Consider the following 27,935-nt stretch of genomic DNA (forward strand, 5'->3'; position numbering starts at 1 on the left):
ACTGGTGGCAGTGATCAAGACTGGTTGGTACTGATCCATACTGGTCTATACTGGTTTACACTGGTCCATACTGGTCTGCGCTGCTCCATACTGGTTTATACTGGTCCATACTAGCCTGTGCTGCTCCATACTGGTCTATACTGGTCCATACTGGTTTATACTGGTCCATACTGGGCGCTTCCCCCCCCCGAAGCCACTCCCACCTTGTTTCCATCAGCACCTTTATTGCCCCCAGTCCCTCCCAGTACAGACCAGTCCCTCCCAGTACAGACCAGTGACACCGCAGGGGACCCCAAAACCCTCCATTGACACCAGAGGGGACCCCAAAAAGCACCTGGGGACCCCAAAAGGGGACCCCAAAACCCTCCATTGACACCACAGGGGACCCCAAAAAGGACCTGGGGACCCCAAAAGGGGACCCCAAAGTCCCACAGATGCCACAGGGGACCCCAAAATCCCTCCATTGACATCAGAGGGGACCCCAAAACCCCCAGTGACACCATAGGGGACCCCAAAACCCCCCCAAAGCCACCATAGGGGACCCCAAAATCCCTCCATTGGCACCATAGGGGACCCCGAAACCCCCACTGACACCACAGGGGACCCCAAAATGCATCCGAAGCCACCATAGGGGACCCCAAAACCCACCCAAAGCCACCATGGGGGATCCCAATGCCCCCAGTAACACCACAGGGGACCCCAAAACCCATCCGAAGCCACCACAGGAGACCCCAAAACCCCCCCTGACACCAGAGGGGACCCCAAAACCCATCCAAAGCCACCATAGGGGACCCCAAAACCTATCCAAAGCCACCACAGGGGACCCCAATGCCCCCATTGACAACACAGAGGACCCCAAAACCCCTCCAAAGCCACCATAGGGGATCCCAATTCCCCCAGTGACACCACAGGGGACCCCAAAACCCACCCAAAGCCACCATGGGGGATCCCAATGCCCCTAGTAACACCAGAGGGGACCCCAAAACCCATCCAAAGACACCATAAGGGACCCCAACGCCCCCATTGACACCAGAGGGGACCCCAAAACCCCCTCCAAAGCCACCATAGGGGATCCCAAAACCCCCCAGTGACACCACAGGGGACCCCAAAACCCCTCCAAAGCCTCCATAGGGGACTCCAAAACCCCCCCAAAGCCACCATGGGGGATCCCAATGCCCCCATTGACACCAGAGGGGACCCCAAAACCCCTCCAAAGCTACCATAGGGGATCCCAATGCCCCCATTGATACCAGAGGGGACCCCAAAACCTATCCAAAGCCACCACAGGGGATCCCAATGCCCCCAGTAACACCACAGGGGACCCCAAAACCCATCCGAAGCCACCATAGGGGACCCCAAAACCCCCCCTGACACCAGAGGGGACCTCAAAACCCCTCCAAAACCACCACAAGGGACCCCAAGACCCCCCCAAAGCCACCATAGGGGATCCCAATCCCCCCAGTGACACCATAGGGGACCCCAAAACCCCCAGTAACACCACAGGGGACCCCAAAATGCATCCGAAGCCACCTTAGGGGATCCCAATGCCCCCAGTGACACCAGAGGGGACCCCAAAACCCATCCAATGCCTCCATAGGGGACTCCAAAACCCCCCCAAAGCCACCATGGGGGATCCCAATGCCCCCATTGACACCAGAGGGGACCCCAAAACCCCCTCCAAAGCCACCATAGGGGATCCCAAAGCCCCCATTGACACCAGATGGGACCCCAAAACCCACCCAAAGCCACCATAGGGGATCCCAAAGCCCCCATTGACACCAGAGGGGACCCCAAAACCCCTCCAAAGCCACCATGGGGGATCCCAATGCCCCCATCGACACCAGAGGGGACCCCAACAAGGATGTGGGGTGGGGTCCCCTCAGATGGCGACGCTGTTCTCGATGTTGGGGGGGTCCAGGTAGGGGTAGGGCCAGTCGAGGCGCGCGTTGCGGGCGCGGATGCGGCGGGAGATGGCGGCGAGGCGGCGCCGGAAGGCCCGGAGCAGGCGGCGGTGCGGCCGCTGCGTGAAGTGGCGCTCGGGGTAGCAGCCCAGGGGACGCTGGGGACACAGGGGACACAGGGGTCATGGGGGGCAACGGGGTCACTGGGGTCATGGGGGTCAATGGGGTCATGGGAGTCAATGGAGCCAAGGTGGTCAATGAGGACGATGGGGTCATTGGGGACTTGGGGTCACTGGGGTCACGGGGGTCAATGGAGCCACAGTGGTCAATGAGGACGATGGGGTCATTGGGGACTTGGGGTCAATGGGGTCATGGGGGTCAGTGAGGACATTGGGGTCATTGGGGACTTGGGGTCAATGGGGTCATGGGGGTCAATGGGGTCATTGGGATCAATGGGGTCATGGGGGATCAATGGGGTCAACAGGGTCATGAGGGTCAATGGGGTCATGGGGATCAATGGGGTCAACAGGATCATGGGGATCAATAGGGTCAATGGGGGATCAATGGGGTCAACGGGATCCTGGGGGTCAATAAGGTCATGGGGGTCAACGGGGTCATGGGGGATCAATGGGATCAATAGGGTCATGGGGGATCAATGGGGTCAACAGGATCATGGGGGTCAATGAGGTCACGGTGGTCAATAGGGTCATGGGGGATCAATGGGGTCAACGGGATCAATGGGGTCAACAGGATCATGGGGGTCAATGAGGTCATGGTGGTCAACAGGGTCATGGGGGTCAATGAGGTCATGGTGGTCAACGGGGTCATGGGGGATCAATGGGGCCATGGGGGATCAATGGGGTCAAAGGGATCATGGGGGTCAATGAGGTCATGGTGGTCAATGGGGTCATGGGGGATCAATGGGATCAATAGGGTCATGGGGGATCAATGGGATCAACAGGATCATGCGGGTCAATGAGGTCACGGTGGTCAATGGGGTCATGGGGGATCAATGGGATCAATAGGGTCATGGGGGATCAATGGGGTCAACGGGATCCTGGGGGGTCAATGAGGTCATGAGGGATCAATAGGATCAATAGGGTCATGGGAGATCAATAGGGTCAACAGGATCAATGGGGTCAAGGAGGTCATGGGGGATCAATGGGGTCAATGGGATTAATGGGGTCAACAGGATCATGGGGGTCAATGAGGTCACGGTGGTCAACGGGGTCATGGGGGATCAATGGGATCAATAGGGTCATGGGGGATCAATGGGGTCAACAGGGTCATGGGGTCAATGAGGTCATGGGGGATCAATGGGGTCAACGGGATCAATGGGGTCAACGGGATCATGGGGGTCAATGAGGTCACGGTGTTCAACGGGGTCATGGGGGATCAATGGGGCCAACGGGATCATGGGGGTCAATGGGGTCATGGGGATCAATGGGGTCAACAGGATCATGGGGGTCAATGAGGTCATGGGGGATCAATCAACGGGGTCATGGGGGATCAATGGGGTCAACGGGATCATGGGGGTCAATGAGGTCATGGGGGATCAATCAACGGGGTCACCAGGGTCATGAGGTTCAACGGGGTCTACGCGAAGGTCACTGGGAGCTATTGGGTTCTGGGGGCAGGGGGGGCCCACTGGGATCTATGGGATCTCGGGGTGGGGGGGGGTCTGTGGGATCTCGGGGGGCTCAGACCATGTCGAAGGGCTCGTTGCGCAGCACCCAGAGGACCCCGAGGACGACGGCCGAGGTGTTGATGGCCGGGAGGGCCCCCAAAAACTGGGGCAGCGACAGCGGCGCCTTCGACGCCGGGGGGGGCGCCCGCATCGCCGCCGGCAGGTTGGGCACGAACGCTCCCAGTTCGAACTGGGGGGGAGGTACCAGTAAGGGCCTGGAGAGCCCCCCCAGTGCTCCCAGTAACCCCCCCAGAGCCCCCAGAGATCCCAGGACCCCCCCCAGTAGAACCCAATAGCTCCCAGTGCCCCCCCCATAGATCCCATAGCTCCCAGTGCCCCCCCCATAGCTCCCAGTGACCCCCCCATAGAACCAAGTGCCCCCCCATAGCTCCCAGCTCGAACTGGGGAGGGGGGGGACGCACCAGTAAGGGCCTGGAGAGCCCCCCCAGTGCTCCCAGTAACCCCCCAGAGCACCCAGAGATCCCAGGACCGCCCCCCCATAGAATCCAATAGCTCCCAGTGCCCCCCCCATAGATCCCATAGGACCCAGTGCCCCCCCCCATAGGTCCCAGTGCCCCCCCATAGCTCCCAGTGCCCCCCCATAGCACCCATTGCCACCCCTATAGCTCCCAGTGCCCCCCCATAGCTCCCAGTGCCCCCCCATAGCTCCCAGTTACCCCCCCATAGCTCCCAGTGCCCCCCCATAGCTCCCAGTGCCCCCCCATAGCACCCAGTGCCCCCCCCAATAGCTCCCAGTGCCCCCCCATAGCTCCCAGTTCCCCCCCCATAGCTCCCAGTGCCCCCCCATAGCACCCAGTGCCCCCCCATAGCTCCCAGTAACCCCCCCATAGCACCCAGTGCCCCCCCATAGCTCCCAGTTCCCCCCCATAGCACCCAGTGCCCCCCCCATAGCTCCCAGTGCCCCCCCCCATGGTGGGGGGGGGGGTCCTATGGGGGGGTTCCTATGATGGGGGGGGTTCCCATGATGGGGGGTGTCCCTGGGGGGGGTTCCCATGATGGGGGGGGGGGGTCCCTAGGGGGGGTTCCCATTGTGGGGGGGGGTCCCTGGGGGGGTTCCCATGTTGGGGGGGTCCTATGGGGGGGGGGGGGGTCCCATATTGGGGGGGGGTGTCCTTGGGGGTTTCCCCATTGGGGGGGTGGTTCCCTGGGGAGGGGGGGAGGGGCATGGGGGGGTTTCTTTGGGGGGGGTCTTATGGGGGGGTTCCCATGATGGGAGGGGGTCCCTGGGGGGGGTCCCCATGGCGTGGGGGTCCCTGGGGGGGGTCCCATATTGGGGGGGGGGGGGGTCCTTGGGGGTTTCCCCATTGGGGGAGGTTCCCTGGGGGGGTTCCCATGGTGGGGGGGGGGGTCCCTGGGGGGGGGTCCGTGGGGGGGGGGGGGGTGACCTGTCCGCTGTTGGTGGCGGCGTGGTAGGCGGAGCAGGTGTAGATAATCATGGTAACGAGGGTAACGAGGGCCCCGCGGGAGCGCAGGGGGTACGGGAACCCTGCGGGGTCACAGGGGGGTCACAGGGGGTCATGGGGGTCACAGAGGTCACGGGGAGGTCAGAGAGGGGTCTTGAGGGGTCCGAGAGGGGTCACAGGGGGTCAGAGAGGGGTCACGGGGGGGTCACGGGGGGTCAGAGAGGGTCATGGTGGGGTCAGAGAGGGGTCACAGGGGTCAGACGGGGGTCGCAGGGAGTTATGGGGGTCACAGGGGGGTCAAGGAGGGGTCACGGGGGGGTCACAGGGGGTTATGGGGGTCAAAGAGGGGTCATGGGGGGTCAGAGGGGGTAATAGGGGGTCAGAGAGGGGTCATGGGGGTCACAGGGAGGTCAGAGAGGGGTCATGGGGGGTCACAGGGGGTTATGGGGGTCAGAGAGGGGTCATGGGGGGGTCAGAGGGGGTAATAGGGGGTCAGAGAGGGGTCATGGGGGGGTCAGAGAGGGGTAATAGGGGGTCAGGGAGGGGTCATGGGGGTCAGAGAGGGGTCATTGAGGGTCACAGAGGGTCATATGGGTCAGAGAGGGGTCATAGGGGGTCACAGAGGGGTCACAGGGGGTCAGAGTGGGGTCACAGGGGGTGATGGGGGGTCATGAGGGGTCAGAGAGGGGTCATAGGGGGTCAGAGAGGGGTCACAGGGGGTCAGAGTGAGGTCGGGGGGGTGATGGGGGGTCATGAGGGGTCAGAGAGGGGTCATAGGGGGTCAGAGAGGGGACATGGGGGTTCAGAGTGGGGTCACAGGGGGTTATGGGGGGTCACAGGGGGTTATGGGGGGTCATGAGGGGTCAGAGAGGGGTCATAGGGGGTCAGAGAGGGGTCACAGGGGGTCAGAGTGAGGTCACAGGGGGTTATGGGGGGTCACAGGGGGTTATGGGGGGTCATGAGGGGTCACAGGGGGTTCAGAGAGGAGTCCCAGGAGGGGCTCACCCGAGCTCTTCCGCCCCAGGAACCCGCGCAGGAAGATCTCGCGCACCCAGGCCTGGAGCTCGGGGTCCCGGCGCACGGTGGCGTCCGACGGGTAGTGCAGGGCCAGCACCCCCCGCACCAGCCTGAGCCCCGAAACAACAAACCCGCCCCGCGTCCGACCACCGAGCCCACCAGAGGTTCCATAAAACCAACCGAATCCCATCGAAAACCCACCTGAAGCTCCATAAATCCAACCAAATCCGCCCCAAAGCCGCTCAAAACCACCTCAAAGCCACCCAAAGTTCCATAAAACCACCTAAATCCACCCAAAATCACCTCAAAGCCACCCAAAGGCCCATAAATCCACCCCAAATCCACCCCAAAGCCACTCAAAGTTCAACAAAACCACTCCAGGTCCCACCAAATCCACTCCAATCCCACCAGAAGTTCTATAAAACCAACCAAATCCCATCACAAAACCACCTAAAGCCCCATAAATCCAACCAAATCCACCCCAAAGCCACTCAAAACCACCTCAAAGTTCAACAAAACCACCCCGAGTCCCACCAAATCCACTCCAATCCCACCAATATCCACCCAAATCCACTCAAAGTTCTATAAATCCAACTCAAATCCCACCAAAGAAGACCCAAATCCACCTAAAACAACCTCAAAGCCACCCAAAGCTCCATAAATCCACCTAAATCCACCCAAAACCACCTCAAAGCCACCCAAAGGTCCATAAATCCACCCAAATCCACCCAAAACCACCTCAAAGCCACCCAAAGGTCCATAAATCCACCTAAATCCACCCAAAACCACCTCAAAGCCACCCAAAGGTCCATAAATCCACCCAAATCCACCCAAAACCACCTCAAAGCCACCCAAAGGTCCATAAATCCACCTAAATCCACCCAAAACCACCTCAAAGCCACCCAAAGTTCCATAAATCCACCCCAAATCCACCCAAAACCACCTCAAAACCACCCAAAGGCCCAGAAATCCACCCCAAATCCACTCAAAGTTCTATAAATCCAACTCAAACCCCACCAAAGAAGACCCAAATCCACCCAAAACCACCTCAAAGCCACCCAAAGCTCCATAAATCCACCCCAAATCCACCCAAAACCACCTCAAAGCCACCCAAAGGTCCAGAAATCCACCCAAAACCACTTCAAAGCCACCCAAAGTTCCAGAAATCCACCCCAAATCCACTCAAAACCAACTCAAAGCCACCCAAAGCTCCATAAATCCACCTAAATCCACCCAAAACCACCTCAAAGCCACCCAAAGTCCCATAAATCCACCCCAAATCCACCCAAAACCACCTCAAAGCCACCCAAAGTCCCATAAATCCACCCCAAATCCACTCAAAACCACCTCAAAGCCACTCAAAGTTCCATAAATCCACCCCAAATCCACTCAAAACCATCTCAAAACCACCCAAAGTCCCATAAATCCACCCCAAATCCACTGAAAATCACCTCAAAGCCACCCAAAGGTCCAGAAATCCACTCAAAACCACCTCAAAGCCACCCAAAGGTCCATAAATCCAACCCCAATTCACCCAAAACCACCTCAAAGCCACCCAAAGGTCCAGAAATCCACCTAAATCAACCCAAAACCACCTCAAAGCCACCCAAAGGTCCAGAAATCCACCCAAATCCACCCAAAATCACCTCAAAGCCACCCAAAGGTCCATAAATCCAGCCCAAAGCCACCAGGAGGGGACCAGGAGGTGACATGAGGGGACACGAGGGGACCAGGAGGGGACCAGGAGGGGACACAAGGGATCAGGGGGTGACCACGAGGCGACACGGGGGACCAAGAAGGGACCATGAGGGGACATGAGAAACCAGGAGGAGACCAGGAGGCGACATGAAGGGACCAGGAGGAGACCAGGAGGGGACATGAGAGACCAGGAGGGGACCAGGAGGGGACACAAGGGGACCAGGAGGGGACCAGGAGGTGACGGGGGGGACCAGGAGGTGACATGAGGTGACATGAGGGGACACGAGGGACCAGGAGGTGACCATGAGGGGCCACGAGAAACCAGGAGGAGACCAGGAGTTGACACGAAGGGACCAGGAGGAGACCAGGAGGGACCACGAGGGACCACGAGGGGACACAAGAAACCAGGAGGAGACCAGGAGGTGACACGAAGGGACCAGGAGGTGACACGAGGGGACCAGGAGGGGACCAGGAGGTGACTAGGAGGAGACCAGGAGGCGACACGAAGGGACCAGGAGGGGACACGAGGAGACTAGGAGGTGACACGAGGGGACCAGGAGGGGACCAGGAGGTGACATGAGGGGACCAGGAGGTGACACGAGGGGACCAGGAGGGGACCAGGAGGCGACACGAAGGGACCAGGAGGGGACACGAGGAGACTAGGAGGAGACCAGGAGGTGACACGAGGGGACCAGGAGGTGACCAGGAGGTGATATGAGGGGACCAGGAGGTGACACAAGGGGACCAGGAGGGGACCGGGAGGCGACACGAGGGGACACGGGGGATCCAGGAGGTCCCACCTGCGGATGGCCGCCCAGATCTGCCGGGCGTCGTGGGCGAAGAGGTAGCCGCGGGTGCGGGTGACGCCGCGGCGGCGCAGGTCGCGGGGCAGGACCAGGGCGGCGTAGGGCAGCGCCCGGAGGCCCCGAGCCACCAAGCGCAGCAGCCCCCGCCGGCCCAGGGCCACCGCCTGGTGGGGGACAGCCCCAGAGAGCCCCCTCAGAGCCCACAACCATCTCCAAAGCCGCCCAGCCACCCAACCGGCTTCTTCTAGAGCCACCAAACCGTCTCTAGATCTACCCAACTACCCAACCAACCACCTCGAGACCCACCAAACCACCTCTAGATCCACCCAACTACCCAACCAACCACCTCTAGATACACCCAAACATCTCTAGATCCACCCAACTACCCAACCAACCATCTCTAGACCCACCCAACCACCTCTAGATCCACCAAACCGCCTCTAGATCCACCCAAGTACCCACCCAACCATCTCTAGATCCACCCAAACCGTCTCTAGGCCCAACCAACCATCTCTAGAGCCACCCAACTACCCAACCAACCATCTCTAGATCCACCCAAACGTCTCTAGATCCACCCAACTACCCAACCATCTCTAGATCCACCCAACTACCAAACCAACCATCTCTAGATCCACCCAAATGTCTCTAGATCCACCCAAACGTCTCTAGATCCACCCAACTACCCACCCAACCATCTCTAGATCCACCCAATTACCCAAACAACCATCTCTAGATCCACCAACACCCAACCAACCATCTCTAGATCCACCCAACTACCCAACCAACCATCTCTAGACCCACCAAACCACCTCTAGATCCACCAAACCACCTCTAGATCCACCCAGCTACCCAACCAACCATCTCTAGAGCCACCCAACCGCCTCTAGATCCACCCAACTACCCAACCGACCCTCTCTAAATCCACCAAACCACCTCTAGATCCACCCAACTACCCAACCAACCATCTCTACAGCCACCCAACCACCTCTAAATCTACTCAACTACCCAACCAACCATCTCTAGATCCACCCAACCGCCTCTAGACCCACCCAACTACCCACCCAACCATCTCTAGAGCCACTCAACCACCTCTAGACCCACCCAACTACCCAACCAACCATCTCTAGACCCACCCAACCACCTCTAGACCCACCCAACTACCCAACCGACCATCTCCAAACCCACCCAACCACCTCTAGAGCCACCAAACCATCTCTAGATCCACCCAGCTACCCAACCGACCACCTCTACATCCACCCAAAATCCCACAAATCAACCCCAAATCCACCCAAATCCACCCAGCGCCCTCCCAGTAGCTCCCAGTGACCTCCCAGTAGCTCCCAGTGCCCTCCCAGTAGCTCCCAGTACCCGATCAAAGACGCCCCCGGGGTTGAGGAGAAATTTCCGGGCCAGAGCCGCGATGTGGACGGTGAAACGAGTGTGAGGGATCAGGAGCTGCACCCCGAAAACAGGCCAGGGGGGACAATCCATGAGAAGAACCCTCAGTAGAACCCCTCCCCGTGACCCCAACCCTTGGTAGAACCCATCCCCGCGACCCCAACCCTTGGTAGATCCCATCCCCATGACCCCAACCCTTGGTAGAACCCATCCCCGTGACCTCAACCCTTGGTAGAACCCTCTCTGTGACCCCAACCCTTGGTAGAACCCATCCCCGTGACCCCAACCCTTGGTAGAACCCATCCCCGTGACCCCAACCCTTGGTAGAACCCATCCGCGTGACCCCAACCCTTGGTAGAACCCATCCCCATGACCCCAACCCTTGGTAGAACCCATCCCCATGACCCCAACCCTTGGTAGAACCCATCCCCGTGACCCCAACCCTTGGTAGAACCCATCCCCTTGACCCCAACCCTTGGTAGAACCCATCCCCATGACCCCAACCCTTGGTAGAACCCATCCCCTTGACCCCAACCCTTGCTAGAACCCATCCCCTTGACCCCAACCCTTGGTAGAACCCATCCCCGTGACCCCAACCCTTGGTAGAACCCATCCCCTTGACCTCAACCCTTGGTAGAACCCATCCCCTTGACCCCAACCCTTGGTAGAACCCATCCCCATGACCCCAACCCTTGGTAGAACCCATTCTGTGACCTCAACCCTTGGTAGAACCCATCCCCTTGACCTCAACCCTTGGTAGAACCCATCCCCATGACCCCAACCCTTGGTAGAACCCGTCCCCACGTGTCCCCCCCTCGTGGAGGTGACCTTGAAGAGGGGGTGCGGGGGGGGCAGGCGGCGCAGGGTGGCCAGGGCGTAGACCTCGCCGAGGAGGTGGGCGCGGAGGAGGTGGCTCAGGGCCTCGTGGACGTGGAACTCGGCGTTGCGCACCCAGACCTTGGCCAAGGTCCACACCCAGGGGGGGTCCTGGGGCACGAAGATGGGGCTGGAGGGGCCCGGGTGCTGCGAGAGCTGGTTTTGGGGGGGACACACATAAAAAGGGGGGCGGGGGGGGTCACCCCAAAAAGGTGGAGACCCAACCGGGTCATCTCCAAACACCAAGGTCACCCCCAAGTCCACTGGGTCGTCTCCAAACCTCTAGATCCTCCTCCCAGGGCACCAGCTCCTCCTCCACCAGGAGATATCGGGGTCCGACCAGCCCCCCAAGAACCCTGGGACCCCCAAACCTTGAGGGACCCCCAAATCTTGGGGTCCCTCAACCCCATCCCAGACCCCTGGGACCCCCAAACCTTGAGGGACCCCCAAACCTTGAGGTCCCTCAACCCCATCCCCAACCTAGGAACCCTCAAACCTTGAGGGACCCCCAAATCTTGGGGTCCCTCAACCCCATCCCAGACCCCTGGGACCCTCAAACCTTGAGGGACCCCCAAATCTTGGGGTCCCTCAACCCCATCCCAGACCCCTGGGACCCTCAAACCTTGAGGGACCCCCAAACCTTGAGGTCCCTCAACCCCATCCCCAACCTAGGAACCCTCAAACCTTGAGGGACCCCCAAATCTTGGGGTCCCTCAACCCCATCCCAGACCCCTGAGACCCCCAAACCTTGAGGGACCCCCAAATCTTGGGGTCCCTCAACCCCATCCCAGACCCCTGGGACCCTCAAACCTTGAGGGACCCCCAAATCTTGGGGTCCCTCAACCCTATCCCAGACCCCTGGGACCCCCAAACCTTGAGGGACCCCAAAACCTTGAGGTCCCTCAACCCCATCCCCAACCTAGGAACTCTCAAACCTTGAGTGACCCCCAAATCTTGGGGTCCCTCAACCCCATCCCAGACCCCTGGGACCCTCAAACCTTGAGGGACCCCCAAACCTTGAGGTCCCTCAACCCCATCCCTAACCTAGGAACCCTCAAAACTTGAGGGACCCCCAAATCTTGGGGTCCCTCAACCCCATCCCAGACCCCTGAGACCCCCAAACCTTGAGGGACCCCCAAATCTTGGGGTCCCTCAACACCATCCCCAACCTAGGAACCCTCAAACCTTGAGGGACCCCCAAACCTTGAGGTCCCTCAACCCCATCCCCAACCTAGGAACCCTCAAACCTTGAGGGACCCCCAAACCTTGAGGTCCCTCAACCCCATCCCAGACCCCTGGGACCCCCAAACCCTGGGACCCCCAAACCTTGGGCTTGGAGGGGGGGACACCCCAAAATATGGAGACCCACCAGGTCTCCACCAGAAGATATTGGGGTCCTCCCCGCTCCCCAAGAACTCTGGGGGCCCCCCCAGACATCAGGAGCCCCCCAAAACCCTGCCCACCCCCCCCATTTTGGGGGTTCTCCACACTTTTTGGGGTCCCCCTAGTTTTGGGGTGTCCCCCCCACCTCTCAGGGTCCCCCCCAAGCTCTTGGGATCCCTCCAGCCTCTTGGATTCCCCCCTATTTTTGGGGTCTCCCCCCTATTTTTGGTCTCTCTCCTTCATATTTTGGGGTCCCCCTCCCATTTTTTTGAGTCCCTCCTATTTCTGGGGTCCCCCTCCCATTTTTTGGGGTGCCCCCCACTTTTGAGGTGTCCCCCCACCTCTCAGCGTCCCCCCAAGCTCTTGGGATCCCTCCAGCCTCTTGGATTCCCCCCTATTTTTGGGGTCTCCCCCCTATTTTTGGTCTCTCTCCTTCATATTTTGGGGTCCCCCTCCCATTTTTTGGGGTCCCCTCCCATTTTTTGGGCTCCCCCATTTTTTGGGGTGTCCCCCCCACCTCTCAGGGTCCCCCCTAAGCTCTTGGGATCCCTCCAGCCTCTTGGATTCCCCCCTATTTTTGGGGTCTCCCCCCTATTTTTGGGCTCTCTCCTTCATATTTTGGGGTCCCCCTCCCATTTTTTGGGGTCCCCTCCCATTTTTTGGGGTCCCCTTCCCATTTTTTGGGGTCCCCCATTTTTTGGGGTGTCCCCCCCACCTCTCAGGGTCCCCCCCAAGCTCTTGGGATCCCTCCAGCCTCTTGGTTTCCCCCCTATTTTTGGGGTCTCCCCCTTATTTTTGGGCTCTCTCCCCTATTTTTTGGGCTCTCTCCCTCATTTTTTGGGGTCCCCCTCCCATTTTTCGGGGTCCCCTCCCCGTTTTTTGGGGTCCCCCCCTTACCTGGATGGCGAGGGGCCGCAGGGTCCCGTCCTGGCGCTGGTGCAGGAGGCAGAGGGGGGCGGCCACAAAAGTGGGGTGCCCGTCCAGCCGAGCCGTGGGGAGCCCCTCCAGCACCCCATAATCCGCCAGGTACACGTTCCCCAGCTGGGGGGGGGGGGGCAGCACCCCAAAATTAGGGGGGGGTCCCCAAAATCTGGGGGAGACCCCAGAACTCATAGGAACACCCTCCAAAACCCATGGGACCCCCCAAAAGGCACAGGACCCCCCTCAGCACCCCCAAAACTCAAGGGGGACCCCAAAACTGGGGAGACCCCAGAATCCATAGGGACCCCCCCCAAAACCCATGGGACCCCCCAAAAGGCACAGGACCCCCTCAGCACCCCCAAGACTCAAGGGGGACCCCAAAACCTAGGAGACCCCAGAATCCATAGGGACCCCCCCCAAAACCCATGGGACCCCCAAAAGGCACAGGACCCCCCTCAGCACCCCCAAAACTCAAGGGGGACCCCAAAACTGGGGAGACCCCAGAATCCATAGGAACCCCCCCCAAAAACCCATGGGACCCCCCAAAAGGCACAGGACCCCCCTCAGCACCCCCAAAACTCAAGGGGGACCCCAAAACTGGGGAGACCCCAGAATCCATAGGGACCCCCCCCAAAACCCATGGGACCCCCCAAAAGGCACAGGACCCCCCTCAGCACCCCCAAAACTCAAGGGGGGACCCCCAAAACCCTGGGGACCCCCCCAGGAGACCCCAAAACCCAAAGGGGACCCGAAAAACCCATGGGACCCCCCTCGGTGAGACCCCAAAACCCACAGAGGGGACCCCAAAAACCCATGGGACCCCCCCGGTGAGACCCCAAAACTCAAAAGGGGGAGCCCCCAGCACCCATGGGAACCCTAAAATCCAAAGGGTGACCCCAAAACCCATGGGAACCCCCCTAGAACCTCCAGGGTCCCCCCAAACCTCGGGGTCCCCCCAAACCCTGGGACCCCCAAACCTTGGGGTCCCTCAAACCCATCCCAGATGCCTGGGACCTCCAAACCCTGGGACCCCCAAACCTTGAGGAACCCCAAAATCTTGAGGTTCCTCAAACCCATCCCAGATCCCTGGGACCCCCCAAACCCTGGGACCCCCCAAACCTTGAGGGACCCCCAAACCCTAGGACTTTCAAACCTTGAGGGACACCCCCAAACCTCCATGTCCCCCCAAACCTTGGGGTCCCTCAACCCCATCCCAGACCCCAGGAGGACCCCCAAACCTTGAGGAACCCCCAAACCTTGATGACCCTCAAACCCATCCCAGATCCCTGGGACCCCCAAACCTTGAGGAACCCCAAAACCTTGATGACCCTCAACCCCATCCCAGATCCCTGGGACCCCCAAACCTTGAGGAACCCCAAAACCTTGAGGTCCCTCAACCCCATCCCAGATCCCTGGGACCCCCGAACCTTGAGGAACCCCCAAACCTTGGGGTCCCTCAACCCCATCCCAGACCCCCGGGACCCCCAAACCTTGAGGAACCCCCAAACCTTGGGGTCCCTCAACCCCATCCCAGACCCCTGGGACCCCCAAACCTTGAGGACCCCCAAACCTTGGGGTCCCTCAACCCCATCTCAGATCCCTGGGACCCCCAAACCCTGGGACCCCCAAACCTTGAGGAACCCCAAAACCTTGATGACCCTCAACGCTATCCCAGATCCCTGGGACCCCCCAAACCCTGGGACCCCCGAACCTTGAGGAACCCCCAAACCTCGAGGAAGCCCCCAAACCTCGAGGAACCCTTTGATTCTAGGGGTGTCCCCCCCCCCGAAAGTTTTGGGGTGCCCACCTCCATCTCGCGGCGCAGGCTGGTTTGGGGGCCCAGGCTGGGGGCCACCATGGGGGGGGGTGACGGGGAAGTTGGGGGGCAGGCGGGGGCAGCGGCGCAGCAGGACGGGGTTCACCCCCCGCAGGTACTGCGCCCCGAAAAACGCGTCGTCCTGCCAGTGCCGCACCACGTACTCTGGGGGGGGGGGGGGGGGGGGGACAGGGGTGTGTGTCATTGGGGACCCCCCCCCTCCTTACCCCACCCGGGGCACCCCAATATCTGATTGGACCCCCCAAGATCCCCCTGGGACCCCCCCCCATAGCCTCCAAGTGCCCCCCATGGCCCCCCAATATCTACTTGGACCCCCCCCCAAGCCCCCCCCCATCACCCCAATATCTGCTTGGACCCCCCTCAGCCCCCCCCCATCACCCCTCCATGTCCCCCCATGACCCCCCCATGTCCCCTCCATCCCCTCTGTGTCACCCCCCATCTCCCCCCCCATGTCCCTATGTCCCCCCCATGTCCCCCCCATGACCCCCCCTCATGTCCCCATGACCCCCCATGTCCCCTCCATCCCCTCTGTGTCCCCCCCATGTCCCCCCATGACCCCCCCATGTCCCCATGACCCCCCATGTCCCCTCCATCCTCTCTGTGTCCCCCCCATGACCCCCCATGTCCCCCCCATGTCCCCATGTCCCCCCATGTCCCCCCATGTCCCCCCATGACCCCCCCATGTCCCCCCATTTCCCCTCCATGTCCCCCCATGACCCCCCCCATGTCCCCCCATGTCCCCTCCATGTCCCCTCCCATGTCCCCATGACCCCCCATGTCCCCCCCATGTCCCCATGACCCCCCATGTCCCCCCCATGTCCCCATGTCCCCCCATGTCCCCCCATGTCCCCCCATGACCCCCCCATGTCCCCCCATGTCCCCTCCATGTCCCCTCCCATGTCCCCATGACCCCCCATGTCCCCCCCATGTCCCCATGTCCCCCCATGTCCCCTCCATGTCCCCCCATGACCCCTCCCCCCATGTCCCCATGTCCCCCCATGTCCCCTCCATGTCCCCCCATGACCCCCTCCATGTCCCCATGACCCCCCATGTCCCCTCCATGTCCCCCCATGACCCCTCCCCCCATGTCCCCATGACCCCCCCATATCCCCATGACCCCCCCCATGTCCCCTCCATGTCCCCCCCCATGTCCCCCCCATGGCCCCCCCATGTCCCCTCCATGTCCGCCCCCATGTCCCCTCCATGTCCCCATGTCCCCATGTCCCCATGCCCCCTCCATGTCCCCCCACGACCCCTCCCCCCATGTCCCCATGACCCCCCCCCCCCCCTTCTCAATGTCCCCTGTCCCCCCCCGGGTGTCACCGGTGACGGGCGTGTGGAAGCATCTCAGCAGCTCCGTGATGGCCTCCAGGCTCGGCCACGAGCCACGGCGGTCGAGGAAGCCCTTGAGCTTGGAGTGCAGCGTCCTGGGGACACGGGGACACCGTGGGGACACCAGGGGGACATGGGGACACCATGGGGACATGGGAACATGGGGTCACCAAAGAGATAGAGGGACATGGGGACACCAGGGGGACATGGGGACACCATGGGGACATGAGAATGTGGGGTCACCAAAGAGGTAGAGGGACATGGGGACACCATGGGGACATGAGAACGTGGGGTCACCAAAGAGATAGAGGAACACGGGGACACCAGGGGGACATGGGGTCATCGAAGGGGTATGGGGTTATGGGGACACCAGGGGGACATGGGGACACCATGGGGACATGGAGCCACCACGGGGGCATGAGGACATAGGGACATGGGGACACCATGTGGACATGGGGTCATCAAAGGGGTATGGGGTTATGGGGACACCATGGGGACATGGGGACACCAGGGGGACATGAGGACATAGAGACATGGGGACACCAGGAGGACATGGAGTCATCAAAGGGATATGGGGACATAGGGACATGGGGACACCAGGGGGACATGGGGTCATGGGGTCATCAAAGGGATATGGGGACATGGGGACACCAAGGGGACATGAGGACGTCATGGGGACATGGGGACGTGGGGTCATCAAAGGGATATGGGGTTATGGGGACATCAGGGGGACATGAGGACGTCATGGGGACATGGGGTCACCAAAGAGATAGAGGAACATGGGGACACCATGGGGACATGGGGACACCATGGGGACATGAGAACGTGGGGTCACCAAAGAGACATGGGGACATGGGGACACCAAGGGGACAAGGGGACATCATGGGGACATGGGGACATGGGGTCACCAAAGAGGTAGAGGAACATGGGGACATCATGGGGACATGGGGACATCATGGGGACATGAGAACATGGGGTCACCAAAGGGACAGAGGAACATGGGGACACCATGGGGACATGAGAACGTGAGGTCATCAAAGAGATAGAGGAACACAGGGACACCAGGGGGACATGGGGACACCATGGGGACATGAGAACGTGGGGTCACCAAAGAGATAGAGGGACATGGGGACACCAGGGGGACATGGGGACACCATGGGGACATGAGAACGTGGGGTCACCAAAGAGATATGGGGACATGGGGACATCATGGGGACATGGGGACATCATGGGGACATGGGGACACCACGGGGACATGAGGACATAGGGACACGAGGACACCATGGGGACATGAGGACATAGGGACACGGGGACACCAGGGGGACATGGGGACATAGGGACACGGGGACACCAGGGGGACATGGGGACGTGGGGTCACCAAAGGGACATGGGGACATGGGGACACCAAGGGGACACGGGGTCATCACGGGGACATGAGAACATGGGGTCACCAAAGAGATAGAGGGACACGGGGTCATCACGGGGACATGAGAACATGGGGTCATCGAAGGGATATGGGGTTATGGGGACACCAGGGGGACATGGGGACACCATGGGGACATGGGGACATGGGGTCACCAAAGAGATAGAGGAACATGGGGACATGGAGCCACCATGGGGACATGAGGACATAGGGACATGGGGACACCAGGGGGACATGGGGTCATCAAAGGGATATGGGGACATGGGGACATGGGGACACCAGGGGGACATGGGGTCATCAAAGGGATATGGGGACATGGGGACACCAGGGGGACATGGGGTCATCAAAGGGATATGGGGACACCATGCGGACATGAGGACATAGGGACATGGGGACACCAGGGGGACATGGGGACACCAGGGGGACATGGAGCCACCACAGGGACATGAGGACATAGGGACATGGGGACACCATGGGGACATGAGAACGTGGGGTCACCAGAGGGACATGGGGACATGGGGACACCAAGGGGACATGAGGACATCATGGGGACGTGAGGACGTGGGGACATTGGGACACCACAGGAACCTGGAGACACCATGGGGCCACCGGGGGGGCCATTGGGGCCACCACAGGGCCACCAAGGGGCTGTTGGGGCCACCAAGAGGCCATAGGGCCACCACGGGGCCACCAAGGGGGGTCATTGGGGCCACCAAGGGGCCATGGGGGGCCACCAAGGGGTCATGGGGGGCCACCAAGGGGCCATAGGGGGCCACCAAGGGTCATTGGGGCCACCAAGAGGCCATGGGGGGCCACCAAGGGGGGTCATTGGGGCCACCAAGGGGCCATGGGGGGCCGCCAAGGGGTCATTGGGGCCACCAGGGGTCATTGGGGCCACCAAGGGGCCACGGGGGGCCACCAGGGGCCAGCAGGTGACTCACGCGCTGCCCCCGCGCAGGTAGAAGGCGGCCGCCTTGGCCAGCGAGAAGCGCAGGTCGGGGTCCGGGGGGGTCCCCAGCGGCTGAGCCCACGGCAACCCCGGGGCGAAGGGGGCCAGCCTGGGGGGGGGGGGTGGCTAGTGAGACACCCCCGGGGGCTACTGACCCCCCCCAGGGGGCTACCGACCCCCCCCCAGGGCCACCAGGACCCCTGGGGGGCAACCAACCATCTATGGGGCTACCAACCATCCCATGGGGCTACCAACCATCCCATGGGGCTACCAACCATCTATGGGGCTACCAACCATCCCATGGGGCAACCAAGCATCTATGGGGCTACCAACCATCCCATGGGGCAACCAACCATCCTATGGGGCAACCAACCATCTCATGGGGCAACCAATCATCTATGGGGCTACCAACCATCCTATGGGGCAACCAACCATCTATGGGGCTACCAACCATCCTATGGGGCAACCAACCATCCTATGGGGCAACCAACCATCTATATGGGGCAACCAATCATCTATGGGGCTACCAACCATCCTATGGGGCAACCAACCATCTATGGGGCTACCAACCATCCTATGGGGCAACCAACCATCTATGGGGCAACCAACCATCTATATGGGGCTACCAAACCCCCCCATGGGGCTACCAACCATCCTATGGGGGTTTTGGGGTTCCCTGAGGAGGGTTTTTGGGGTTCAGGGGGGTTTTGGGGTTCCCTGAGGAGGTTTTTGGGGTTCAAGAGGGGTTTTGGGGTTCCCTGAGGAGGGTTTTGGGGGTTCAGGGGGGGGTTGGGGTTCAAGAGGGGTTTTGGGGTTCCCTGAGGAGGGTTTTTGGGGTTCAGGGGGGTTTTGGGGTTCAGGGGGTTTTGGGGTCCCACCGGTAGCGCCGTCTCTGCTGCCGCAGGTGCCGTCGCCGCAGGCGCCGCAGCTCGGGGTGTCGCTCCTGGGCCGGGGTCCGCGCTGGGGGGGGGGGGGGACACACGGTGACACCCCCGTCCCCAACGGCCCCCCGACACCCCGAGGTCCCCGGGGTCCCCAAGATCTCAAGGTCCCCAGGGGGGTCCCAGGGTCCCCAAGGTCCCCAGGGGGTCCCAGTGTCTCCAGGGTCCCCAAGGTCCCCAAGATTCCAAGGTCCCCAGGGGGTCCCAGTGTCCCCAAGGTCCCCAAGATCCCAAGGTCCTCAAGGGGGTCCCAGTGTCCCCAAGGTCCCAGTGTCCCCAAGATCCCCAAGGGGGACCCAGTGTCCCCAAGATCCCAAGGTCCCAAGGGAGTCCCAGTGTCCCCATGTCCCCAAGGTCCCCATGTCCCCAAGGGGGTCCCAGTGTCTCCAGGACCCCAAGGTCCCTGTGTCACTCAGGGGGTCCCAGTGTCCCCATGTCCCCAAGGGGGTCCCAGTGTCTCCAGGACCCCAAGGTCCCTGTGTCACTCAGGGGGTCCCAGTGCCTCCATGTCCCCAAGGTCCCCAAGATCCCAAGGTCCCCAGGAGGTCCCAGTGTCCCCATGTCCCCAAGGGGGTCCCAGTGTCTCCAGGACCCCAAGGTCCCTGTGTCACTCAGGGGGTCCCAGTGTCCCCATGTCCCCAAGGGGGTCCCAGTGTCTCCAGGACCCCAAGGTCCTCGTGTCCCTCAGGGGGTCCCAGTGACCCCAAGGTCCCCATGTCCCCAGGATCCCAAGGTCCCAGTGACCCCAAGGTCCCCAAGGGGGTCCCAGTGACCCCAAGGTCCCCATGTCCCCAGGACCCCAAGGTCCCAGTGACCCCAAGGTCCCCAGGGGGTCCCAGTGTCTCTAGGTCCCCAAGGTCCTCGTGTCCCTCAGGGGGCCCCAGTGTCCCCATGTCCCCAAGGTCCCCATGTCCCCAAGGGGGTCCCAGTGTCTCCGTGTCCCCAAGGTCCTCATGTCCCCCAGGTCCCGATGTCCCCCAGGTCCTCAAGGAGGTCCCAGTGTCTCCAGGTCCCCAAGGTCCCCATGTCCCCAAGGTCCCCAAGGGGTCCCAGTGTCCCCATGTCCCCAAGGTCCCCAAGATCCAAAGGTCCTCAGGGGGGTCCCAGTGTCCCCAAGGTCCCCGTGTCCCTCAGGGGGTCCCAGTGTCTCCAGGTCCCCAAGGTCCCCAAGATCCCAAGGTCCCCAAGGGGGTCCCAGTGTCTCCGTGTCCCCAAGGTCCTCGTGTCCCCCAGGTCCCCAAGGTCCCCATGTCCCCAAGGGGGTCCCAGTGACCCCAAAGTCCCCAAGGTCCTCGTGTCCCTCAGGTCCCCATGTCCCCAAGGGGGTCCCAGGGTCCCCAAGGTCCCCAAGATCCCAAGGTCCCTCAGGGGGTCCCAGTGTCTCCAGGTCCCCCAGGTCCCAAGGAGGTCCCAGTGACCCCATGTCCCCAAGGTCCCCGTGTCCCTCAGGGGGTCCCAGTGACCCCAAAGTCCCCCAGGTCCCCGTGTCCCCAAGGGGGTCCCAGTGTCTCCAGGTCCCCAAGGTCCCCATGTCCCCAAGATCCCAAGGTCCCCAGAGGGTCCCAGTGACCCCAAAGTCCCCAAGGTCCCCGTGTCCCTCAGGGGGTCCCAGTGTCCCCATGTCCCCAAGGTCTCCAAGGGAGTCCCAGTGTCCCCAAGATCCCAATGTCCCCAGGAGGCCCCAGTGTCTCCAGGATCCCAAGGTCCCCAGTGTCCCCGTGTCCCCAAGGTCCCCAAAGGGGTGTCCCCAGGATCCCAAGGTCCCCAAGGGGGGATCCCAGTGTCCCCAAGATCCTGATGTCCCCAACGTCCCCGTGTCTCAACGACCCCAAGGTCCCCAAGGAGGATCCCAGTGTCCCCAAGGTCCCCATGACCCCAAGCTCCTGATGTCCCCAACATCCTCGTGTCCCACCAATCCCAAGGTCCCCAAGGGGGGATCCCAGTGTCCCCAAGGTCCCCAGGGGGGTGTCCCCGTGTCCCCATACCGGTCCCCTCCGCCAGGTCCCACGTGCCGAAGCCCTGAAGCCACCGGTAACAGGGGAAGTAGAAGGGCCCGGGGGGGTCCTCGTCCTCGTCCCCGCTGTCCCCAGGGCCACCGAGGCCACCCGCGACCTCTTCATCATCGTCGTCAGCGTCCCCCAGCTCCTCGTCCTCCGCGTCCCAGGCGGCCCCGGTGTCACCCAGCTCCTCGTCCTCAGTGTCACCAAGGCCACCCACGTCTTCAGCCTTGTCCCCGGTGCCACCAGGGCCACCCACGTCTTCATCCTCGGTGTCTCCCGTGTCCCTGGTGCCACCTCCATCCTCCTCCTCGATGTCCTTGGTGTCCCTGGTGCCACCTACACCTCCATCTTTGGTGTCCCAGGTGTCCCTGATGCCACCTCCATCCTCATCCTCATCATCCTCATCTTCTCCATCACTGGTGTCACCTCCATCCTCATCCTCGATGTCCCTGGTGCCACCTCCATCTTCATCCTCGGTGTCCTTGTTGTCCCTGGTGCCACCTCCATCCTCCTCCTCGATGTCCCTGTTGTCCCTGGTGCCACCTACATCTTCATCCTTGGTGTCCCAGGTGTCCCTGGTGCCACCTCCATCCTCATCCTCATCATCCTCATCTTCTCCATCACTGGTGTCACCTCCATCCTCATCCTCGATGTCCCTGATGCCACCTCCATCCTCATCCTTGGTGTCCCTGTTGTCCCTGGTGCCACCTACATCTTCATCCTTGGTGTCCCAGGTGTCCCTGGTGCCACCTCCATCCTCCTTCTTGGTGTCCCAGGTGTCCCTGGTGCCACCTCCATCCTCCTCCTCGATGTCCTTGTTGTCCCTGGTGCCACCTACATCTTCATTCTTGGTGTCCCTGTTGTCCCTGGTGCCACCTCCATCCTCATCCTCAGCGTCCTCATCTTCTCCATCACTGGTGTCACCTCCATCCTCATCCTCGATGTCCCTGGTGCCACCTCCATCTTCATCCTCGGTGTCCCTGGTGTCCCTGATGCCACCTCCATCCTCATCCTTGGTGTCCCTGTTGTCCCTGGTGCCACCTACACCTCCATCCTTGGTGTCCCTGGTGTCCCTGGTGCCACCTCCATCCTTGTCCTCGATGTCCCTGGTGCCACCTCCATCCTCATCCTCAGCATCCTCACCTTCTCCATCACCGGTGTCACCTCCATCCTCGTCCTCGATGTCCCTGGTGCCACCTCCATCCTCATCATCCTCACCTTCTCCATCACTGGTGTCCCCTCCCTCCTCGTCGCCGCTGTCCCCGCTGTCCCCGGGCGGGGGGTGGCCGTCCCTCCACACGTGGAGCTCCTCGAGGAACCAGGGGCTGGGGGGGAGGGGACCTCGGGGACCTTTGTGCAGCCGGGCCACCAGCAGCCGCCCCAGCGCCCGCGGGGACACCAGCTCGAACTCGCCCTGCGGGGACGGCACCGGGGTCACTGTCCCTGTGTCCCCACCATCGGGGTCCCCATGGCCATCACAGTGTCCCCATGTCACCAGTGTCACTGTCCCCACATCCCCAGGGTCACTGTCCCCCTGTCCCCAGGGTCACCGTCCTCGTGTCCCCAGGGTCACTGTCCCCCTGTCCCCAGTGTCCCCATGTCCCCACCATCGGGGTCCCCATGGCCATCACAGTGTCCCCCTGTCCCCAGTGTCACTGTCCCCACATCCCCAGGGTCACTGTCCCCCTGTCCCCAGGGTCACTGTCCCCAGGTCACCACCATCGGGGTCCCCATGGCCATCATAGTGTCCTCGTGTCCCCAGTGTCACCATCCCCATGTCCCCAGGGTCACTGTCCCCGTGTCCCCACCATCGGGGTCCCAATGGCCATCACAGTGTCCCCATGTCACCAGTGTCACTGTCCCCATGGCCACGGAGCTGTCCCCGTGTCACCAGCATCACTGTCCCCGTGTCACCAGCCTCAGTGTCCCCAGGTCACTGTCCCCATGTCACCAGCATCAGTGTCACCAGTGTCACTGTCCCCATGTCCCCAGGTCACTGTCCCCATGTCCCCAGTGTCACCGTCCCCCTGTCCCCAGTGTCACTGTCCCCATGTCCCCAGCATCACTGTCCCTGTGTCACCAGCCTCAGTGTCCCCAGGTCACTGTCCCCACGTCCCCAGCACCAGTGTCGCTGTCCCCGTGTCCCCAGTGTCACTGTCCCTGTGTCACCAGCATTGGTGTCACCGTGTCACCAGTATCAAGGTCACCGTATCACTGTCCCCGTGTCACCAGCATCAGTGTCCCCCTGTCCCCAGGGTCACTGTCCCCCTGTCCCCAGTGTCCCCATGTCACCAGTGTCACTGTCCCCACATCCCCAGGGTCACTGTCCCCCTGTCCCCAGGGTCATTGTCCCTGTGTCACCACCATCGGGGCCCCCATGGCCATCATAGTGTCCTCGTGTCCCCAGTGTCACCATCCCCGTGTCCCCAGGGTCACTGTCCCCGTGTCCCCACCATTGGGGTCCCCATGGCCATCACAGTGTCCCCATATCACCAGCGTCACTGTCCCCATGGCCACGGAGCTGTCACCATGTCCCCAGTGTCACTGTCCCCGTGTCACCAGCGTCACTGTCCCCATGTCACCAGCCTCAGTGTCCCCAGGTCACTGTCCCCGTGTCCCCAGTATCACTGTCCCCGTGTCACCAGCATCGGTGCCACCATGGGACTGTCCCCGTGTCGCCAGCCTCGGTGCCACCAGGTCACTGTCCCCATGTCACCAGCATCGGTGTCCCCAGGTCACTGTCCCCGTGTCACCAGTATCACTGTCCCCGTGTCACCAGCCTCGGTGCCACCAGGTCACTGTCCCCGTGTCACCAGCCTCGGTGTCCCCAGGTCACTGTCCCCGTGTCACCAGCATCGGTGTCACCGTGGGACTGTCCCCGTGTCCCCAGTGTCACTGTCCCCACGTCCCCAGCCTCAGTGTCACCATGTCCCCAGCCTCAGTGTCCCCATGTTCCCAGCCTCAGTGTCCCCAGGTCACTGTCCCCGTGTCCCCAGTATCAATGTCCCCATGTCACCAGCATCGGTGCCACCAGGTCACTGTCCCCATGTCCCCAGTGTCACTGTCCCCGTGTCACCAGCCTCAGTGTCCCCAGGTCACTGTCCCCATGTCCCCAGCATCAGTGTCCCTGTCCCCATGTCCCCAGTGTCCCTGTCCCCATGTCCCCAGTGTCCCTGCCCCCACGTCCCCAGGGTCACCGTCCCCATGACCATGGAGGCATCCCCATGTCCCCAGTGTCACTGTCCCCGTGTCCCCAGTATCACTGTTCCCGTGTCACCAGCCTCGGTGCCACCAGGTCACTGTCCCCATGTCACCAGCATCGGTGTCCCCGTGTCACTATCATCACTGTCCCCATGTCACCAGCCTCAGTGTCCCCAGGTCACTGTCCCCATGTCCCCAGTGTTACTGTCCCCATGGCCATGGAGGTGTCCCTATGTCCCCAGTGTCACTGTCCCCGTGTCCCCAGTGTCACCGTCCCCCTGTCCCCAGTGTCACTGTCCCCGTGTCACCAGCCTCAGTGTCCCCAGGTCGCTGTCCCCATGTCCCCAGCCTCAGTGTCCGTGTGTCACTGTCCCCTGTCCCCAGGGTCCCTGTCCCCCTGTCCCCAGTGTCGCTGTCCCCATGGCCGCGGTGGTGTCCCCATGACACTGCCACCCGTGTCCCCAACCCCAAGGCCACCACGTCCCCAACCTTGGTGTCACCGTGTCCCCAACCCCAAGGCCACCGCGGCCTCGCCCCGTGGTCACCGTGTCACCGCGTCCCCACCCCAAGGCCACCGCGTCCGTCCCCACCTCCGGGGTCACCGTGTCCCCAACCCCCCTCCCCCCAGATGTCCCCATAGGTGACCCCAGCCCCCCCCAAACCCCCCCTAAAGGGACCTAGGACCCCCCAACCCCCCCCCAAGGGTCACTGAGCCCCCCCAGCCCCCCCTAAAGGGACCCAGGACCCCCCCAGACCCCCCCCAAGGGTCACTGAGCCCCCCAACCCCCCCCAAAGGGACCCAGGACCCCCCCAGACCCCCCCTAAAGGGTCACTGAGCCCCCCAACCCCCCCCCAAAGGGACCCTGTGACCCCCCCAACCCCCCCCAAAGGGACCTAGGACCCCCCAACCCCCCCCCCAAGGGTCACTGAGCCCCCCAACCCCCCCTAAAGGGACCCAGGACCCCCCCAGACCCCCCCTAAAGGGTCACTGAGCCCCCCAACCCCCCCCCAAAGGGACCTAGGACCCCCCAGACCCCCCCCCAAGGGTCACTGAGCCCCCCAACCCCCCCCCAAAGGGACCCTGTGACCCCCCCAACCCCCCCCAAAGGGACCTAGGACCCCCCAACCCCCCCCCCAAGGGTCACTGAGCCCCCCAACCCCCCCTAAAGGGACCCAGGACCCCCCCAGACCCCCCCTAAAGGGTCACTGAGCCCCCCAACCCCCCCCAAAGGGACCTAGGACCCCCCAGACCCCCCCCCAAGGGTCACTGAGCCCCCCAACCCCCCCCCAAAGGGACCCTGTGACCCCCCCAACCCCCCCCAAAGGGACCTAGGACCCCCCAGACCCCCCCCCAAGGGTCACTGAGCCCCCCAACCCCCCCCCCAAAGGGACCCTGTGACCCCCCCAACCCCCCTCAAAGGGACCTAGGACCCCCCAACCCCCCCCCAAGGGTCACTAAGCCCCCCAACCCCCCCTAAAGGGACCTTGTGACCCCCCCAACCCCCCCTAAAGGGACCCAGGACCCCCCAAACCCCCCCTAAAGGGTCACTGAGCCCCCCAACCCCCCTAAAGGGACCCTGTGACCCCCCCAACCCCCCCTAAAGGGACCCAGGACCCCCCCAACCCCCCCCCAAGGGTCACTGACCCCCCCAACCCCCCCTAAAGGGACCCTGTGACCCCCCAGACCCCCTCAAACCCCCCATAGGGGGTCACTGAGCCCCCCAACCCCCCCTAAAGGGACTCAGGACCCCCCAGATCCCCCTCATCCCCCCCCATAGGGGGGTCTCTGTGCCCCCCAACCCCCATAGGAGACTCCAGCCCCCCCCCAAGACCCCCCATAGTGATCCCTGTCACCCCCCAATCCCCCTAAAGGGACCCAGAACCCCTCCAACCCCCCCTTAAAGGGACCCAGGACCCCCCCAACCCCCCCTTAAAGGGACCCAGAACCCCCCCAACCCCCCCTTAAAGGGACCCAGGACCCCCCCAACCCCCCCTTAAAGGGACCCAGAACCCCCCCAACCCCCCCTTAAAGGGACCCAGGACCCCCTCAAACCCCCCTAAAGGGACCCAGGATCCCCTCAAACCCCCCCAAAGGGACCCAGGACCCCCTCAACCCCCCCTTAAAGGGACCCAGAACCCCCCCAAATCCCCCTTAAAGGGACCCAGGACCCCCCCAAACCCCCCAAAGGGACCCAGGACCCCCTCAACCACCCCTTAAAGGGACCCAGGACCCCCTCAACCCCCCCTTAAAGGGACCCAGGACCCCCTCAACACCCCCTAAAGGGACCCAGGACCCCCTCAAACCCCCCCAAAGGGACCCAGAACCCCCCCAACACCCCCCTAAAGGGACCCAGGACCCCCCCAACCCCCCGCAAAGGGACCCAGGACCCCCCCAACCCCCCCTTAAAGGGACCCAGGACCCCCTCAAACCCCCCTAAAGGGACCCAGGACCCCCTCAAACCCCCCCTAAAGGGACCCAGGACCCCCTCAACCCCCCCTTAAAGGGACTCAGAACCCCCCCAACCCCCCCTTAAAGAGACCCAGAACCCCCTCAAACCCCCCAAAAGGGACCCAGAACCCCCCCAAACCCCCCTTAAAGGGACCCAGGACCCCCTCAACACCCCCTAAAGGGACCCAGAACCCCCTCAACACCCCCTAAAGGGACCCAGAAACCCCCCACCCCCCCCTTAAAGGGACCCAGAACCCCCTCAACACCCCCCAAAGGGACCCAGAAACCCCCCACCCCCCCCTTAAAGGGACCCAGGACCCCCTCAACCCCCCCTTAAAGGGACCCAGGACCCCCTCAACACCCCCTAAAGGGACCCAGAACCCCCCCAACCCCGCCTTAAAGGGACCCAGGACCCCCCAACCCCCCCTTAAAGGGACCCAGGACCCCCCAACCCCCCCCCAAAACCCAATAAAGACCCCCAGCTCCCCCCCCCCAGGGGTCCCCTCGCCCCCCCCCAACCTGGGCACAGCCGAGCCCCCCCCTTCCGAGGGCGCTGGGGCCGCAGGAGCCGCGGGTTCCGATGAGGGTGAGGGAGAGGGAGGTGCCGGCGAGCACGGGGGGGGCGGCCCGGACCCGGACCCGGTACCGGGAGCCGGACATGGCAGAGACCGAGAGGAACGGAGAGGGGGGAA

General features: G+C 62.4%; 1 protein-coding gene across 1 annotated transcript; it reads right to left on the reverse strand.

Moving 5' to 3' along the window:
* Positions 1–1,057: 1,057 nt before the first annotated feature.
* On the reverse strand, positions 1,058–27,923 carry LOC138734781 (polyunsaturated fatty acid lipoxygenase ALOX15B-like). The gene is given in 15 exon segments (XM_069882589.1): positions 1,058–2,059; positions 3,608–3,778; positions 4,995–5,095; positions 6,018–6,139; positions 8,528–8,697; positions 9,902–9,988; positions 10,760–10,963; positions 13,088–13,231; positions 14,919–14,975; positions 14,977–15,092; positions 16,272–16,375; positions 18,645–18,761; positions 19,531–19,612; positions 21,579–23,007; positions 27,763–27,923. Coding segments are annotated over 15 exon segments (3,225 nt in total). The 5' UTR covers positions 27,904–27,923; the 3' UTR covers positions 1,058–1,879.
* Between the last annotated feature and the right edge of the window lie 12 nt (positions 27,924–27,935).

The sequence above is a fragment of the Phaenicophaeus curvirostris genome, unplaced genomic scaffold (genome assembly GCF_032191515.1).
Source record: "Phaenicophaeus curvirostris isolate KB17595 unplaced genomic scaffold, BPBGC_Pcur_1.0 scaffold_213, whole genome shotgun sequence".
NCBI classification, from domain to species: Eukaryota; Metazoa; Chordata; class Aves; order Cuculiformes; family Cuculidae; genus Phaenicophaeus; species Phaenicophaeus curvirostris.